Source organism: Xenopus laevis, chromosome 5L, assembly GCF_017654675.1.
Source record: "Xenopus laevis strain J_2021 chromosome 5L, Xenopus_laevis_v10.1, whole genome shotgun sequence".
Lineage (NCBI taxonomy): Eukaryota > Metazoa > Chordata > Amphibia > Anura > Pipidae > Xenopus > Xenopus laevis.
In genome coordinates this window covers 163,495,617-163,514,735 of record NC_054379.1, presented here as the reverse complement: position 1 = coordinate 163,514,735, position 19,119 = coordinate 163,495,617, and the positions used below count along the sequence as shown (strand labels likewise).

The 19,119-nt window shown below is 43.8% G+C and overlaps 1 protein-coding gene across 1 annotated transcript in view; it reads right to left on the bottom strand.

The window, feature by feature from the left end:
• Nucleotides 1–589: 589 nt before the first annotated feature.
• The window catches only part of kif13b.L (kinesin family member 13B L homeolog), a 155,497-nt gene continuing 136,967 nt past the window's right edge, over nucleotides 590–19,119 (bottom strand). Inside the window, 5 exon segments of the mRNA NM_001145074.1 lie at nucleotides 590–885; nucleotides 1,593–2,589; nucleotides 6,597–6,659; nucleotides 14,745–14,875; nucleotides 15,282–15,399. Coding sequence (NP_001138546.1) covers nucleotides 590–885; nucleotides 1,593–2,589; nucleotides 6,597–6,659; nucleotides 14,745–14,875; nucleotides 15,282–15,399 — 1,605 coding nt within the window.

The following is a 19,119-nucleotide window of genomic DNA, read 5'->3' as shown; positions in this document are numbered from 1 at the left end:
TGAATGAACAGTGTGTGTGTGTATCTGTGCTTGTGTGCGTGCTTCTGAGTGTGTGCGCTTGTTTGTGTGCATATGCTTGTATGTGTGTGCTTGTGTGCCTGCTTCTGTGTGTGCGTGTGCTTGTATGTGTGTGCGTGCTTCTGTGCGTTCTTGTGTGTGTGTTTGTGTGCATGTGCTTGTGTGTTCTTGTGTGTGTGTTTGTGTGCATGTGCTTGTGTGTGTGTTTGTGTGCATGTGCTTGTGTGTGTGTTTGTGTGCATGTGCTTGTATGTGTGTGCTTGTGTGTTCTTGTGTGTGTGTTTGTGTGCATGTGTTTGTGTGTGTGCTTGTTTGTGTGCATGCACTTGTGTGTGTGTGTCTCTGGTGCAATCAGAAGCTTGTTCCCTGTCATTAGTGCAAGAATCAAGCAGGAGGAACAAGGGTAAGAACTTCATAAGGCACCAAGGAGCGGTGGTTCTGCCCATATTCTGTACATAGACACCAATAAGGAATGTGTAGAACAGCACAGAAGACTTTGCATTGAGACCCATCAGAACTGGTTCCCATGATATTATATATTAATACTAAACCCCTGCCCTACTGATATTTCTCAGTTGGCCCATGATTTCCTGTTCTCCATTTTCTTCTGGACCCTCTCGTCGGCCTTTAGTGTTGATGTTCTGTCGGGCTTTGCAAGAGCAGTGAGTGCCGCAAGGTTTCCAGCTGAGCCCGACAGATTTCCGCTTTTTCTACTCTCACTAACAGTTCCTCCTTGCAAACGCAAGCCAGCACTCCGCCTCCGGGCCGTCCCACTTGCTTTCTTGACACGGTTTGGCCTTACCAAGACACCGTAGCCTGGGTTACACTTGAAGTAGTGTTTGCCACCAACTGAGCCGTCATTTTTGCCTGCAAGGGAGTTGGACAACAATAAGTCAGTCAAACTCTGGTTTCAAAGATTTCGCCTAAATCATCAATAACAGAAGGTTGATCACAGGCAGATTGTGAGTAAACATTAATCACATGGCTACATCTAATAGATGTAATTTTAATATTAGCTCTTAAAGAGGTTGTTCACCTTTAAATTAACTGTCAGTATGATGTAGAGAGGGATATTTTGAGACAATTTGCAATTGGTTTTAATTTTTTATAATTTGTAGTTTTTGAGTGATTTAGCTTTTTATTCAGCAGTTCTCCGGTTTGTAATTTCAGCCACCTGGTTGCTAGGGTCCAAATTACCCTAGCAACCATTCACTGATTTGAATAAGAGACTGGGATATGAATAGGAGAGGCCTGAATAGAAAGATGAGTAATAAAAAGTAGCAGTAACAACATATTTGTAGCCTTACAGCCCATTTCAAAGCCGAAAAGCTTCAGAATATAAGGAAAATAACTATGAAAAAGAAAAAAAGAAGACCAGTTGAAAAGTTGCTTGGAATTAGCCATTCTATAACATATTAAAAGTTCACTTAAAGGTGAACCACCCCTTTAATTTAGCAGCCTTTGTGCATGTTTTATATGGGCACCTCCATGCCACCTCATGTACCTGAATGGTTCCAAACCCAGGCAAGCTCTAAGTAGTATCTAAGTATCTAGCAGTAGTTAATTTGTCTCACCAGCAGGTGTTTCCAGTTCCACACCGACCCAGACTCCTTCTTGGAAGTCTGCTGGACCCACATATCGTACAATGCCATTCTTATTGGAACCGACAGTTACATATTCTCCTTCCTTCAACCATTCAGGGACCTCCTGAGGTTCATCAGAGTCGGACATCTCCTCTTGTCTGCTCTCCAATGTATTATCCGATGCATCTTTAGCTCCTTTCAACTTGACGGCTGCACTTGATTTCCCTACTTGATCTCCCAGTTCATCCCCAAGCATACGAGTGAAGGATTTTAATTCTGAAGTCTTTACTTTCTGTATTTTAAATGGTGAAGCTCCCACATTTGTTTGGGACAGAAGTTCTGCAGCAGAAACTGGTTGGGTGGATGTGGCTTTATGGTGGTCTTCACTTGCAGTCAATGGCAATTCTGTAGCAGCCAATGATATCTGAGGCTCCACTTGTTCACTCGTTGATTTGGTGGAGCTCATTTGATCTGATAAAGAAAGACTTTCTGTATTTTCACCGGGAGGTTGTGAAGAGGCTTCAGGCAAAAGAAGTTGGAGATGTTCAGTACTATTGCCTGGTTTTTCATCGTTATTATCTCTTGAAATGGAAGTCCTTTCTAGTTCTTGTGAGACATCTAATTTTAACTCGTGAGACGCAGAGCCGTTAACTGGTGGAACAGTCTCATCAGTATCAGGAGACAGCAGGCTGGTAGGACTAGGTCCCACGTTTCTATCAGCAGCAGTAGTTGTTGGGGGATGAACAATTATCACCTCATTCCCAGCAATTAAAACCTCGGAGAGGGTAGCGGTGGAAACACTGTGGGAGAAGTATCCGCTGGAGGTCTCACTGAGTGGACTTGGGGGACTTTCCTGTGTTTCCGGGACGGGAGCATCAGAGACCTTTTGTTGGGAAGGGACTGTAGGAGTCCTTTCAATCTTCTTTTCTTGGCCGGGAGACCGAGCAATTACTGGTGGCCGGGCGTTTTTCAATTCTTCATTATTAACCTGTAATAATGCAACATAAAAGGTCAATATGCATTGGGACATACACTTAACAAACATGTATTTTATATAAATAGTATCAACCAGGCCTTTGACTGATGGGACCAAACATTCTCATTGCTGGTGAATTTCACATTGGACTAAGTTTAGACATTGATCAGCCATGAAGATAATTTCTTTGGACATGGGCATCATCAGGTCATTGAAACAGTCCATGTTCTGGGCCCTTATGAACCTTATCACTGATCTGTGCAGCCACTGGGACAGAATGCTCTGTTATACAGATAGCTAGAATCTCAGCTGCCATAAAGCAGGACAGGACTGCTGCTTACAATGGGGATCAGATAGGATCTGTGCAGCCACTGGGACAGAATGCTCTGTTATACAGATAGCTAGAATCTCAGCTGCCATAAAGCAGGACAGGACTGTTGCTTACAATGGGGATCAGATAGGATCTGTGCAGCCACTGGGACAGAATGTTCTGTTATACAGATATCTAGAATCTCAGCTGCCATAAAGCAGGACAGGACTGCTGCTTACAATGGGGATCAGATAGGATCTGTGCAGCCACTGGGACAGAATGTTCTGTTATACAGATATCTAGAATCTCAGCTGCCATAAAGCAGGACAGGACTGCTGCTTACAATGGGGATCAGATAGGATCTGTGCAGCCACTGGGACAGAATGTTCTGTTATACAGATAGCTAGAATCTCAGCTGCCATAAAGCAGGACAGGACTGCTGCTTACAATGGGGATCAGATAGGATCTGTGCAGCCACTGGGACAGAATGTTCTGTTATACAGATAGCTAGAATCTCAGCTGCCATAAAGCAGGGCAGGACTGCTGCTTACAATGGGGATCAGATAGGATCTGTGCAGCCACTGGGACAGAATGTTCTGTTATACAGATAGCTAGAATCTCAGCTGCCATAAAGCATGACAGGACTGCTGCTTACAATGGGGATCAGATAGGATCTGTGCAGCCACTGGGACAGAATGTTCTGTTATACAGATAGCTAGAATCTCAGCTGCCATAAAGCAGGACAGGACTGCTGCTTACAATGGGGATCAGATTGACTCTGTGCAGCCACTGGGACAGAATGTTCTGTTATACAGATAGCTAGAATCGCAGCTGCCATAAAGCAGGACAGGACTGCTGCTTACAATGGGGATCAGATAGGATCTGTGCAGCCACTGGGACAGAATGTTCTGTTATACAGATAGCTAGAATCTCAGCTGCCATAAAGCAGGACAGGACTGCTGCTTACAATGGGGATCAGATAGGATCTGTGCAGCCACTGGGACAGAATGTTCTGTTATACAGATAGCTAGAATCTCAGCTGCCATAAAGCATGACAGGACTGCTGCTTACAATGGGGATCAGATAGGATCTGTGCAGCCACTGGGACAGAATGTTCTGTTATACAGATAGCTAGAATCTCAGCTGCCATAAAGCAGGACAGGACTGCTGCTTACAATGGGGATCAGATTGACTCTGTGCAGCCACTGGGACAGAATGTTCTGTTATACAGATAGCTAGAATCGCAGCTGCCATAAAGCAGGACAGGACTGCTGCTTACAATGGGGATCAGATAGGATCTCTGCAGCCACTGGGACAGAATGTTCTGTTATACAGATAGCTAGAATCTCAGCTGCCATAAAGCAGGGCAGGACTGCTGCTTACAATGGGGATCAGATAGGATCTGTGCAGCCACTGGGACAGAATGTTCTGTTATACAGATAGCTAGAATCTCAGCTGCCATAAAGCAGGACAGGACTGCTGCTTACAATGGGGATCAGATTGACTCTGTGCAGCCACTGGGACAGAATGTTCTGTTATACAGATAGCTAGAATCTCAGCTGCCATAAAGCAGGACAGGACTGCTGCTTACAATGGGGATCAGATAGGATCTGTGCAGCCACTGGGACAGAATGTTCTGTTATACAGATAGCTAGAATCTCAGCTGCCATAAAGCAGGGCAGGACTGCTGCTTACAATGGGGATCAGATAGGATCTGTGCAGCCACTGGGACAGAATGTTCTGTTATACAGATAGCTAGAATCTCAGCTGCCATAAAGCAGGACAGGACTGCTGCTTACAATGGGGATCAGATTGACTCTGTGCAGCCACTGGGACAGAATGTTCTGTTATACAGATAGCTAGAATCTCAGCTGCCATAAAGCAGGACGGGACTGCTGCTTACAATGGGGATCAGATAGGATCTGTGCAGCCACTGGGACAGAATGTTCTGTTATACAGATAGCTAGAATCTCAGCTGCCATAAAGCAGGGCAGGACTGCTGCTTACAATGGGGATCAGATAGGATCTGTGCAGCCACTGGGACAGAATGTTCTGTTATACAGATAGCTAGAATCTCAGCTGCCATAAAGCAGGGCAGGACTGCTGCTTACAATGGGGATCAGATTGACTCTGTGCAGCCACTGGGACAGAATGTTCTGTTATACAGAATTTCAGCCATAAAACAGGGAGACAAGATCAAAATCAATATATAATCCAATTTCCCCTACAGTTCTCTACTGTAAGAGACATTGCCCATGGTTTAAAGCAAAGTGATGACAGTGCCCATTTAAACGTGGAACAACCTGTCTGCGTTTAACTGGAAAGGACAGAACCAAGTAGCGACAGATCCTGCCCGGGAAATCCTTTTGCCAGAATTTAGGTGGGGGATGATTTAAATGACAGTTCTGGTCCTTTGCTGTTGAAATGGTGGATTTATGGGATGTGCAAGGACTGGAGTGATCTATACGCGTCTCACAGTTCTTTGGCTTCTCTCAGGACCTGGATAAATCATATCATTTCAGCTGAACGCCAAAGATTTATTTGTCATTTCCAAATTTTCTTCCCGCTTTTCCCTTCATTTTCTTGGGTCCTGTCAATTTGCAGGTGAAGAATTTAAAGGCTGCTTGTGAGATTAAACAGACCATTTCTCAGATCGATTTCCCAGAGGCAACGTGCACTAAAGTTGAGTAATCAATACTCTCTGTCACGGCTTAAACTTATAGGAGAGCCCCCCGGAGAGACTCCCCCATCTCAACCGTAAATCCAAATGCCGGGAACTCAGAACTTTGTTATACAAACTGGAGATGTTCTGCTCCTGCAGTGGGAAACAATGGGCAAATACGACTGCACAAAGGGCCATTTATTCATTCTGTCCCTACATCAATATTACGGTTATGTGTGGGGCAAACGTAGGCACGGGCTTTGGGCTGAGGGGTTGTTCTGTGACCATATAAAGGCACAAGGCTGCAGGCTGAGTTATACAGGGAACTCTGAGTATCACTCATGTATTATAAGGGATAATGTACCCCTACTGTAAATGATAAGGATATTAGAAGTCACTGAGGGGTTGTTCTGTGACCATATAAAGACACAAGGCTGCAGGCTGAGTTATACAGGGAACTCTGAGTATCACTCATGTATTATAAGGGATAATGTACCCCCTACTGTAAATGATAAGGATATTAGAAGTCACTGAGGGGTTGTTCTGTGACCATATAAAGACACAAGGCTGCAGGCTGAGTTATACAGGGAACTCTGAGTATCACTCCTGTATTATAAGGGATAATGTACCCCCTACTGTAAATGATAAGGATATTAGAAGTCACTGAGGGGTTGTTCTGTGACCATATAAAGGCACAAGGCTGCAGGCTGAGTTATACAGGGAACTATGAGTATCACTCATGTATTATAAGGGATAATGTACCCCCTACTGTAAATGATAAGGATATTAGAAGTCACTGAGGGGTTGTTCTGTGACCATATAAAGGCACAAGGCTGCAAGCTGAGTTATACAGGGAACTCTGAGTATCACTCATGTATTATAAGGGATTATGTACCCCCTACTGTAAATGATAAGGATATTAGAAGTCACTGAGGGGTTGTTCTGTGACCATATAAAGACACAGGGCTGCAGGCTGAGTTATAATTATATGCAGGCTGCTTCTGCTGAACCCCATCCAGGGGAGGGGTCTGATCGACTTGAACTCACCATTTTATTAAGAGCGGAGTTTTCATCGACGCTAGCGGACTGGACCATAATCCGTGGCACCGTCTGCAAAAACACAGGTCAGATGTAGATGGAACATACAAAACCCAGTACAGATAATGACAGAAACCCATGTATTTATGTGTGCTAGGCACCCCAGGATGATTTCCAATCAAATCTAATTTTTTTTAAAACTTGTTTTTACTTATTGTTGCAACATAAGAATTAGCAATGGGCGAATAAATTCGCCAGGCATGGATCTGTATCTAATTTACACGTCACGACACAATAAAAATTGTCGCATGTCAAAATTATTCAGACGCCCATTGACTTTAACGCATTTGGACAAAATAAAAATTGTCAAAACTAATTTTGCTGCACATTGACTTCAATGCGTTTCGTGAATCTTTTTCGGTTTCGCGAATTTTCGGGTAAATTCGTGAATTTTTCTGCGAAGCTCCACATATCACTCATCGCTAATCATAATCTTTCTGTTTCAAATGTCCAATTCTTTTCAATGAAAATTCATGTAGTTACATCAACAGTATTTAGTTAACATTTTCATAACATTTCTAACTTTCAGCTCTTTTAAAATCTATATAGAGACCTTATATTTGACAAGACGCCAATAATCTGTTAATTTGGGGACTCCTGGGGGTGCCTAGTTTGGTTGTTCCTGCTGTGAAGTTTTGAGGTATTGGGACGAGATCACGACTAGTGGGTGGTTTCTTTATGATTTCAGATCTTTCCATGTTGTGTATCTAAAAGTATATAGTTATATGTTTTGCTCTTTTCTATAAAATCTCTGAGTTGGAGGAAGGGAACAGGGAAACTATCATTGACTACAACTGTTCTACAACTGTTTAACTTCCTTCTCACTATGGTGCCACATATTGGCAAGATAATAAACCCTCACTGACTTTATGAGAGACCTTTGTCAAGTCCAAGCCTTCAATGTGCCCAAGTCTTTACCAGTCGTGCTGCACAAAGAACAAACATTCCCTTCCTTGCAATTTGCCGGCTATAAGACAGGCCAGGAATTATAGAAATTGGCCAAAAGAAGGAATAAAATCGTTTTTATCTCATTGAATGAGAACTTTACGTGAGTCGGCCTCTGGCAGCAGAGACATTGTGGAGGAATTTCATCCTGGCCTTGGATATAACTCACTCATCTCCACGTAATGCTCCAACAAGCAGCTTCTTCTTTTACGGGTCCCAGTTGGATTAGAGCCATCGGAGAGCAGGGTCTATTTCCACCTGATCACCCCATAAATAAGGTTAAGCGCCTCTATTAGAAGGGTTGTCATGGCAAACAGAGGGACGCGAGAAAACGGGTCGTTCTAAAGCGTTTAACCTTTTTTATGCTGGTAATTGGATGATGCAGGAGAGAAAATATGATCAAGTCAATGTTATTCTGGGTTTATAGCTCAGCGTGGGGCAGGTATCTCCTGCTGCCAAATGTACTTCACCGGGGTCGGATAAATGGAAGGTATTCACAGGAGGGGGTATCTTCTGAATTACGTTTCTATCTAAGACATATATGTGTGTATTATTGAGTCTGTGGAGATGCCTTTATGCATTTTAAAACTTAAAGTCTTTGTGGTGCCTTTATATATTTGTCTCTGTACCACAGTCCCACGGGAGGACATGTACCAGCCACTGTAAACTGTAAACCACAAGAAGGATGCTGAGAAGTTTGGCATTATTTTTTATTACAAGAATTAGAAGAGCATCTTCCCTTGTTTCAGGGCCAGAACTAGGGGTAGGCAGAAGAGGCAGCCAGAACTAGGGGTAGGCAAATTGTCTCCTGACTACCCCTAGTCTACACACCTAAGTCTTACTTTGTTTGCTTCTCTCTGTCACCCACCCCTCCGTCGTTCTCCCCTTCCTCTCCTTCATAGTTCTCCCACCTATCACCCTCTACTCCCTCCCTCCTCTCAATTGCTCTCCCCTCCGTTGCTCACCCCTCCCGCAGTTTCCTCTCTCGCCCTCCCCTCCATCCCCTCTTTCTGCATCATTCTCCCCTCCCTCCTGTCACCCTCCCTTCCTCCCCCCATCATTCTGCCCTCCCTCCTCTGTATCGCTAACCCCTCCCTCCGTTTCCTCTCTCTCCCACCCCTCTCTCCGTCATTCTCCCCTCCCTCCTGTCACCAAACCCTCCATCGTTCTCCCCTTCCTCTCTGTCCATCGTTTCCCCCTCCCTCCTATCACCCTCCCTCCTCTCCATCACTCTTCCCCCTCCCCTCCATCGCTAACCCCTCCCTCTGTTTCCTCTCTCTCCCTCCCATCTCTCTCTCCGTCATTCTCCACTCCTTCCTGTCACCCTCCCCTCGGTTGCTCTCCCCTCCTTCCCTCCGTTGCTCACCCCTCTCCTCGGTCACTCAACCCTCCCCTACGTTGCGCTCACCTCTGTTGTGGTTTCCCCCTCCCTCCTCTACGTCAATCTCCCCTCCATCTCTTCTCTCCCTCCCCTACATCTCCTTTCTCTCTCCCTCCATTTCCTCTCTCTCTCTCCTCCTCCTCTCTCTCTCCATCCCCTCCCTTCTGTCATCCTCCCCTCCATCCTCTCCATCGCTCATCCCTCCCCTGTGTCGCTCACCCTCTGTCCCTCTCTCCTCCACTCTGTCAATGTCCCTTCTGCCTCTCTGTCACTCTCCTCTCCGTCACTCACTCCTCCCTCCCCTCTGTCTGCTCTCTCCCTCCTCTCCATATCCTCTCTCCCAGTCGCACCCAGTTGGGCAGGCGGTTGTTGGTGTCCAGCCAGGTTGCCTAGGGCCTGGCCCTGCCTTGTTTTATCCTTGATGAGGTATGGTGGCTTAAAATCCAATATCCCTCCTAGGGCCACACCAAAGAATGTGACATCCAGGGCCCACAGTAGAATGAATGGTAAAAGGGAAAAATGGTAAAAGGGAAAAGAAAATATTTGACCATTACTAGGGTGATCCAACTCTTCAGTGGCCCTCATGGAATGATCTATTAGATAAGTCACAATGCAGCGATAAACTGAAGTTAAGAGGCTTCCCCTGAGCAAGTCAAACATCACAGCCTCAATTAAGATGTGGAATGGAACATAACAATAAATATAAAAGTCTCCAGAGAGGGAGCAGACTAAACAATATAACAGGAGTGAGTGAGGGAAGAGATGAATCTATTGTGTGCTCACATCAGCATCATGTATAGTCACTGACCTGACATAACCCAGAGTAATGGGCTGACACTGAGAATAAGGATTTATTGGATAAACGCAACTCACTGCACCCGGGAGAGGAGGGAGCTGGGACACATCTGATAAAACCAATTACACCAATTACACTGCATGAAACAAAGGGATGGAAGTAAGTAACCTCCCAGCACTGAAGGCCGAATATTCCCAGGTATTTAAACTGCACAAATAACCTGCTGTTCCCAAATATTAAAGGGGTGGTTCACCTTTAAGGTAACCTTTATTATGTTATAGAATGGCCAATTCTAAGCAACTTTTCAATCAGTCTTCATTATTTATTTTTTATAATTTTATAGTTATTTGCCTTTTTTCTGACTCTTTCCAGCTTTCAAATGGGGTCACTGACCCCCATCTAAAAAAACAAATGCTCTGTAAGTCTACTAATGTATTGTTATTGCTACTTTTTATTACTGATCCTTCTATTCAGGCCTCTCCTATTCCTATTCCAGTCTCTTATTCAAATCAATGCATGGTTGCTAGGGGAATTTGGACCCTAGCAACCAGATTTCTGACATTGCTGGAGAGCTGCTGAATAAAAAGCTAAATAACTCAAAAACTTTAAATAATAAGAAATGAAAACCAATTGCAAATTGTCTCAGAATATCCCTCTCTACATCATACTTAAAGTTAACTCAAAGGTGAACAACCCCTTTAAAACACAAGGAAGCGGGGGGGGGGGCACGGCGCTTATAGAACTATGTATTAGTCCCATATGTTTCTTCTTCGAAAAGAAATTGTTGGGCAGCTTCACAGACAAGCAAGCAAGTACATACATACATACATACATACATACATACGTACTTACTTGCTTGTCTGTACAGTTGCCCGACAATTTAAAGGGGCTGTTTAATTTAACTTAACTGTCTGTATGATGTAGAGAGGGATATTCTGAGACAATTTGCAATTGGTTTTCATTTTTTATTATTTGTGGTTTTTGAGTTATTTAGCTTTTTATTCAGCAGCTCTCCAGTTTACAGTTTCAGCCATCTGGTTGCTACAGTCAAAAATGATCCTAGCAACCATGCATTGATTTGAATAAGAGACTGGAATATGAATAGGAGAGGCCTGAATGGAAAGATGAGTAATAAAAAGTAACAGTAACAATTAATTTGTAGCCTTCTAGAGTATTTTTCTTTCGATGGGGTCAGTGACCCCCGTTTGAAAGCTGGAAAAAGAGTCAGGAGAAGGCGGCAAATAATTTGAAAAATATAAAAAATGAAGGTGAATTGAAAAGTTGCTTAAAATTGGCCATTCGATAACATACTAAGAGGAACGTTAAAGGCGAAACCATACCCTTTAAGTTGGTGATTTATAAAAAGTCCATAGTGTCAGTAATGGGGTCGGAAAGAAAAAAGTTTTAGTTGTTCTTCATCCACCATGCATACAAGGTGTTCTGCCATCTTGTGAATGGCAACCATCATTGGCTCTATGTGCCAGGTCATTCATCCAGATCCCAGCATGCACTGCAGCACTGAGAGACGCTGCTCCGAATTCAAAGCTCCACTAAGCTCTGTGTAAGGTGAATGAGAACAATGTGGGGCTAACGGTGCAAAAAATGAACTTCAGCAATGGCTTTTTGCCATCACAACTGCAAATGGGTTATCATTACAGACAGTTATTGGCATTTATATTGCTGTATTGCAACGTTGGACGCAACTTCTTCATAAATCACCCGACAGGTCTGTAATAAGGAAAGTTTTCTCTTTGTTTTTATGTGCGCTGGACTCTAGACCATAGAACTGTACCCCTCATACTCAGTGTTGGACTGGCCCACAGGGATACCAGGAAAACTCCCGGGGGGCCCAGGTGTCAGTGGCCCCTCCTGCTGATAAACATTTGGCCTATTTCATGGCCATTCCCTATTTCTATGAGAACAAAGAGGCTAAATAGATGGAATAATAGATTATAGTAGGTAAAGAAAAGAGACTAGGAGAATAGAGGTTGAGTGAGGAGAGGAAGAATAATAGTACTGAGAGTGGGCCCCTGGTCTAAGGTTTTTTGGGTGGGCCCCTGGTTCTAAGGTTTTTTGGATGGGCCCCTGATCTAAGGTTTTTTGGGTGGGCCCCTGATCTACGTTTTTTTGGGTGGGCCCCTGATCTACGGTTTTTGGGTGGGCACCTGATCTACGGTTTTTGGGTGGGCCCCTGGTTTAAGGTTTTTGGGTGGGCCCCTGGTTTAAGGTTTTTGGGTGGGCCCCTGGTCCAAGGTTTTTTGGGTGGGCCCCTGGTCCAAGGTTTTTTGGGTGGGCCCCTGGTCCAAGGTTTTTGGGTGGGCCCCTGGTCCAAGGTTTTTGGGTGAGCCCCAGGACTAAGGTTTTTGGGTGGGCCCCAGGTTTAAGGTTTTTGGGTGGGCCCCAGGTCTAAGGTTTTTGGGTGGGCCCCTGGTGTAAGGTTTTTGGGTGGGCCCCAGGTCTAAGGTTTTTGGTGGGCCCCAGGTCTAAGGTTTTTGGGTGGGCCCCAGGTCTAAGGTTTTTGGGTGGGCCCCAGGTCTAAGGTTTTTGGGTGGGCCCGAGTTCTAAGGTTTTTGGGTGGGCCCCAGGTCTCAGGTTTTTGGGTGGGCCCCAGGTCTAAGGTTTTTGGGTGGGCCCCAGGTCTAAGGTTTTTGGGTGGGCCCCAGGTCTAAGGTTTTTGGGTGGGCCCCAGGTCTAAGGTTTTTGGGTGGGCCCCAGGTCTAAGGTTTTTGGGTGGGCCCCAGGTCTAAGGTTTTTGGGTGGGCCCCAGGTCTAAGGTTTTTGGGTGGGCCCCAGGTCTAAGGTTTTTGGGTGGGCCCCAGGTCTAAGGTTTTTGGGTGGGCCCCAGGTCTAAGGTTTTTGGGTGGGCCCCAGGTCTAAGGTTTTTGGGTGGGCCCCAGGTCTAAGGTTTTTGGGTGGGCCCCAGGTCTAAGGTTTTTGGGTGGGCCCCTGGTGTAAGGTTTTTGGGTGGGCCCCTGGTGTAAGGTTTTTGGGTGGGCCCCTGGTGTCCCAGTCTGACACTGCTACATTCCCTTTCCTCCAACTAACAGGGACCAAACAGCACAGGCAGATAAATGCAGAGCAGGAATGTCTTTTATATTCGGCGTCTCACCTTCCAAAGCAATCATCACTAATTAGGGGCCAGATTTTATGGAAAGTGAATGCTGGAGATCTCCTGACCCCTGACAGAGCGCACATTAGACTTTAAGTAGACACAAGGCCAACATTATGGAAATGCCATAATTACTAAATGTGCTTACACAGCTCGCTGCTTTATGCCGCTCCAGGGGCCAATGACATTTATGGAGATATAAAAGATTTCGTAAGGGCAACTTGTGCTCTGATCTATTACTCCTGGATTTTTTTTTTCAGCCCTACAGATCTGGCATGTTCCTTTTCTGCTCAGAGTCGCAGGTCTGAGCAGCAATTCTGCAGCTTGCAGTAAATGCGATATTGATCCCGACACCTCAGCTCCCCGTCTGACAGCGCAAACAAGGTTTGAGAGTAGAATTACTTTCTCACTTTATAGACAGCCCTGCTGAAATGAGGCAGTCACTTAATAAAGCTCCAGGATATTCTGCTGCACACGGAATGAGTCTAAACAATGGCAGGAATGGAAGCTCAGAAGAGACACAGCACATAGGCCATCTATGAATCAAACCAAATGCCAGCATGGGGATTAAAGGAGAACTAAACCCTAAAAATGAATGTGGCTAAAAATGACGTATTTTATATAGTGAACTTATTGCACGAGGCTAAAGTTTGAGCTTGTCAATAGCAGCAATGATCCAGGACTTCAAACTTGTCACAGGGGGTCACCATCTTGGAAAGTGTCTGTGACACTCACATGCTCAGTGGGCTCTGATTGGCTGTTGAGAAGCTAAGCTTAGGGCTCGTCACTAATTATCCAGCAGAAAATGAGCTTCCCTGGCTGTAATATAAGATGATGCTACAGGTTTGCTGATTATTAAATTCGGATGCTAATTGCACTGGTTTCTGTGCTGCCATGTAGTAATTATGTGTATTAATTACTAATCAGCCTTATATTGTGACATTTCTATTCTATGTGTACTGTATATTGTGAGTGGGTCCCTAAGCTCAGTAAGTGACAGCAGCACAGAGCATGTGCAGTGAATCAGCAGAAAAGAAGACGGGGAGCTACTGGGGCATCTTTGGAGACACAGATCTTTACTGCTAAAGGGCTGTGGTTGCCTTGGGCTGGTACAGAAGCACAAAACATCATGTACAACATTTCTACCTACTTCTTTAGCTAAGCTTTAGGTCTCCTTTAAGGGCAGAGACACATGGGCAGATTCGGGGGGTTAGTCTCCTCTTCTTCGAGGCGACTAATCTCCCTGAACTGCCTTCCCGCCTGCTAGAATGAAAATCGCCGGCGGGATGGCACACGGAGCACTTTGTATTCCGAAGTCGCCAGAAGTTTCCTCGTGAGGCAACTTCGGAAAATGAAGTGCCATCCCGCCGGCGATTTTCATTCTAGCGGGCGGGAAGGCAGTTTGGGGAGATTAGTCGCCCCGAAGAAGAGGAGACGAATCCCCCGAATCTGCCCATGTGTCTCTGCCCTTAAAGGAGACCTAAAACTTAACTAAAGAAGTAGGTAGAAATGTCGTACATAATGTTTTGTGCTTCTGTACCAGCCCAAGGCAACCACAACCCTTTAGCAGTAAAGATCTGTGTCTCCAAAGATGCCCCAGTAGCTCCGCATCTTCTTTTCTGCTGATTAACTGCACATGCTCTGTGCTGCTGCCTGTGATGCTCTGTCTCTGTCCTAAGAGAGTTTCTTTCTACAAGATGCACTTGTGATAATAATGGAAGGCGAGTGTCACATGGGGTGAAATCGGTGGTGTCAAAATCCCCTCTTTACCTGCTCAGGTAAGCATTTTTAAGCAGGGGAGTGGTTGTTCAAGCTCATGAGAGATTAGCCGTACAGATATAATGCAGCATGACAATGGATCTGTACCTGTTGGATGAGCGGAGAGGACTGTCGGCTCTTCTCATCCCGCTGAGGAAACAGAGATTTAAGCAGCTTGGGCATCTGAGGCACTAAGGTTTTAATGGGGCTCAGGTATGAGGTTGCCATGTTTGCCAGACCTATAGGGAAAGAGAAGTCCCTTAGCCATTGCATTACGAGGATTAACATTACATTAAACTGGATTACTAGGAGGAGTTTATAGGTAAGGACCTTCTAAATTCTCCCCACTCCCTAAACCAGTGGTCCCCAACATTTTCAACCTTCACATTCAAATTTAAAAAGAGTTGGGGAGCAAGAGAAGCATGAAAAATGTTCCTGGGCAAATTAAGGGTTATTATTGGCTATTGGTAGCCCCTATGTGGACTGGCAGCCTACAGCAGGATCTGTTTGGCAGAACACCTGGTTTTTATACAACCAAAACTTGCCTCCAAGCCTGGAATTCAAAAATAAGCCCCTGCTTTGAGAGCAACATCCAAGGGGAGCTACTGCCCTAAACCCTGCTGACTGTGTTGTGCCCAGACATACCTGAATCCTGCATTTGGTACTGTGGCAACATTTTGGGTAGGGAGGAGTGGCCTGAAACGACTGCCCGTCTGGGGTCAGGGGAGGTTTGCGACACGTCCTGTTGGCTTTCCCAACGCCCCTGTGAAAAATAAGACAAGATTTAGGTTTAGGGGGATCCAGAGCACAACCAAGGAGCAAGAGATTCCTATTAAATACATTAAATATGTCTATAGCGACTGGGGAAATAGATATACAGTCAGATGTATGAGCATTCAGCGAGTCGGAAAAATGTGCGAACAACAAATAATGCCCAAAGGGCATCAAATGGCAACATGAAGTGAGAAGAAAGCATTTGCACCACAGCACTGTAGTACAGGTATGGGATACGTTATCCGGAAACCCATTATCCACAAAGCTCTGAATTATGGAAAGGATGTCTCCCATAGACTCCAATAACATCTAAATAATCCACAATTTTAACAATATCATCTTTTTTCTCTGTAATAATAATAAAACAGTAGCTTGTACTTGATCCCAACTAAGATATAATTAATCCTTATTAGAAGCAAAACCAGCCTATTGGGATTTAATGTTTACACAATTTTCTAGTATTCTTAAGGTATGAAGATCCAAATTACGGAAAGACCCATTACAGGTAATGGATTCGTTATCCAGACATGTTACCCAGAAAGATCTGATTTACAGAAGAGCCGTCTCCAATAAACTCATTTTATCCAAATACCGGTATGGGATCTGTTATCCGTAAACCCGTTATCCAGAAAGCTCAGAATTACGGAAAGGCTGTCTTCTATAGACTCCATAATAATCAAATAATCCAAAATTGATTTCCTTTTTCTGTGTAATAATAAAACAGTATCTTGTACTTGATCCCAACTAAGTTATAATTAATCCTTATTGGAGGCAAAACCAGCCTATTGGGTTTATTTAATATTTATATGATTTCTAGTAGACACAGTATGAAGATCCAAATTATGGAAAGATCTATTATCCGGAAAACCCCAGGTCCCGAGCATTCTGGATAACAGGTTTTATACCTGTAGTACACATTTTTATTTTGAAGATCCAAATTACGGATAGACCCATTACAGGTAAGGGATCTGTTATCCAGACACGTTACCCAGAAAGATCTGATTTACAGAAGAGCCATCTCCCATAAACGAATTTTATCCAAATACCTGTAGTACACATTTTTAGAAATGATTTCCTTTTTCTGTGTAATAATAAAACAGTCGCTTGTACTTGATCACAACTAAGATATAATTAATCCTTATTGGAAGCAAAACCAGCCTATTGGGATTTAATGTTTACACGATTTTCTAGTAGACTTAAGGTATGAAGATCTAAATTACAGAAAGATTCATTATCCAGTAAACTCCATGTCCCATCATTCATTCTGGATAAGGGGTCCCATACCTGTATTTACTGGCAATACCACAGTGTCTGGCACATCTATGCATTAGAGCAAAGACGGCCAAAAGGTCGATTGGGACCTACCAGGCAAAACCAAATCCTAATTTGCATATGCAAATTAGGGGCAGTGAGGGAAATCGCGTGTCACAAAACAAGGAAGTAAAAATGTTTCCCCCTTCCCACCACTAATTTGCATATGCAAATTAGGATTCAGATTTGATTGGTGGAGGAATACCGGTGTTCGGCTGAATCCAAAATAGTGGATTTGGTGCATCCCTACAACGGACACACAGTGCAGGTGATTTGAGCACCAGGTTTTAATTAGCCCACAATTCCTGGCTCATCTGCACCCCCTTTATTTTTGTTCATGGAAGAAAGTTGGGGGTGTGGGGTGTTTTATGTGTGAGTTACTAGAGCAAGCACTTATTCCCACGGCACAATTTCCTTAGACTGGGTACAGAACATCGAGTTGTTTTTGAGACATGAAGCTGGAATCCATGTTCTTGCAGCGAGATCAGTGAAGGGCAGGGTCGCTCGCTGTCACAATATAATGTATGCTCCAGATTCTATTTCCCAGAACTCCCTTGGGTCGCAGAGATAGACGTTCTTCTGATCTGAATGTTCTATCAGCGAAGGAGCCTGGCAGGGGGGACAGTGCCACTGAGAGAAGATATGTGCTTATAATGTGAATTCCTTTATAAAGGAAAGGGATATGGAAACTTCTACAGTGTGAAGATGTTTATAGGGAAAAGTCACCTTCAGACATAGATATTTAGCATAGAATTAAATAGTGCCTATTTGCATTTTGCATTTGCTCGAACATTAATAAGATATATACTATCAGCTACCACTTTTGCAATTGGTTTTCCTTTTTTATTAGTTGCGTTTTTTTTTATTATTTGCCTTCATCTTCCTATTCTTGTTTTCAAAGAGGGGTCAGTGACCCCATCTAAAAAAGGAATGCTCTGCTAGGGTCAGGCCACACGAGCAGATTTGAGGAGATTAGTCGCCCTAGCGACAAATCTCTTCTTCTTCGGGCGACAATCTCCCCGAACTGCCTTCCCCCTGCCCTCCGCCGGCTAAAATGAAAATTGCCTGCGGCAATGAATGTGCAACACTTCATTTTCCGAAGTCGCCTCACGAGGAAACTTCAGGCGACTTCGGAAAATGAAGCATTGCGTGTGCATTGCTGCAGGCTCTTGTTCCCTGACCCTAAGGCTACAAATGTTTTTTTATTGCTACTTATTATTATTATTATTATTATTATTATTATTATTATTATTATTATTAAACATCTTTCTATTCAGGACTCTCCTATTCATATTCCAGTCTCTTATTCAAATCAATGCATGGTTGCTAGGGGAATTTGGACCCCAGCAACCAAATGGCTGAAATTACAAACTGGAGAGCTGCTGAATAAAAAGCTACATAACTCAAAAACCACAAATAATAAGAAATGAAAAACAATTTCAAATTGTCTCAGAATATCCCTCTCTACATCATACTAACAGCAAAGGTGAACAACCTCCCCTATATATAATAATTTAATGGGGTTGTAGGATAATGCAGGCCAAGGATCTTACTCTGCCCTGATGTGACTAAGCAAACTATTTGGAACCCTTTGGGTATGAGAATCTGATTTCACATTGGGTTCAGGGAAGAAAGAAGAGAAATTTTGTAAAAAGAAAAGATGCAATAGAACAGGATCAAGTACCATATCCAGATATATTATATACATGTAACTTGCATTAAAGTCTGTTTGTCGCCATCTAGTGACAAACTCAGGTAAAACAGCTTTCGCTCATAATTCAGATGCAGTTTTTATTCCAATGATGTTAATTTCAGTGTTCCCCAAGATTTTCCATGTCACAGGCAACACACTATTTCATAAGTATGAGGGGACAAATGATTAAAGTCTGTGGAGACATTGGATGTTCTAGGGGATATAAAAAACCTCTATGTGTCATGTGTGGCTCATGGGACACCAGTTGGACACTTCATCAATTCTAAGGTTACAATTTCAGCAGGTTACAATTCCTATACAGTATTAATGTTGCCATCTTACCCTGCAGTCATTATCTTGCTCTGCTATACCTGTACATACGTGTTATTATCTCTGCTATACCTGTACATACATGTCATCTCTGCTATACCTGTACATACGTGTCATCTCTGCTATACCTGTACATACATGTCATCTCTGCTATACCTGTATATACGTGTCATCTCTCTTATACCTGTACATAAATGTTATCACTGCTATACCTGTACATACATGTTATTATCTCTGCTATACCTGTACATACGTGTTATTATCTCTGCTATACCTGTACATACATGTTTTCTCTCTCTTATACCTGTACATACATGTTATCTCTCTCTCTCTCTTATACCTGTACATACATGTTCTCTCTGCTATACCTGTACA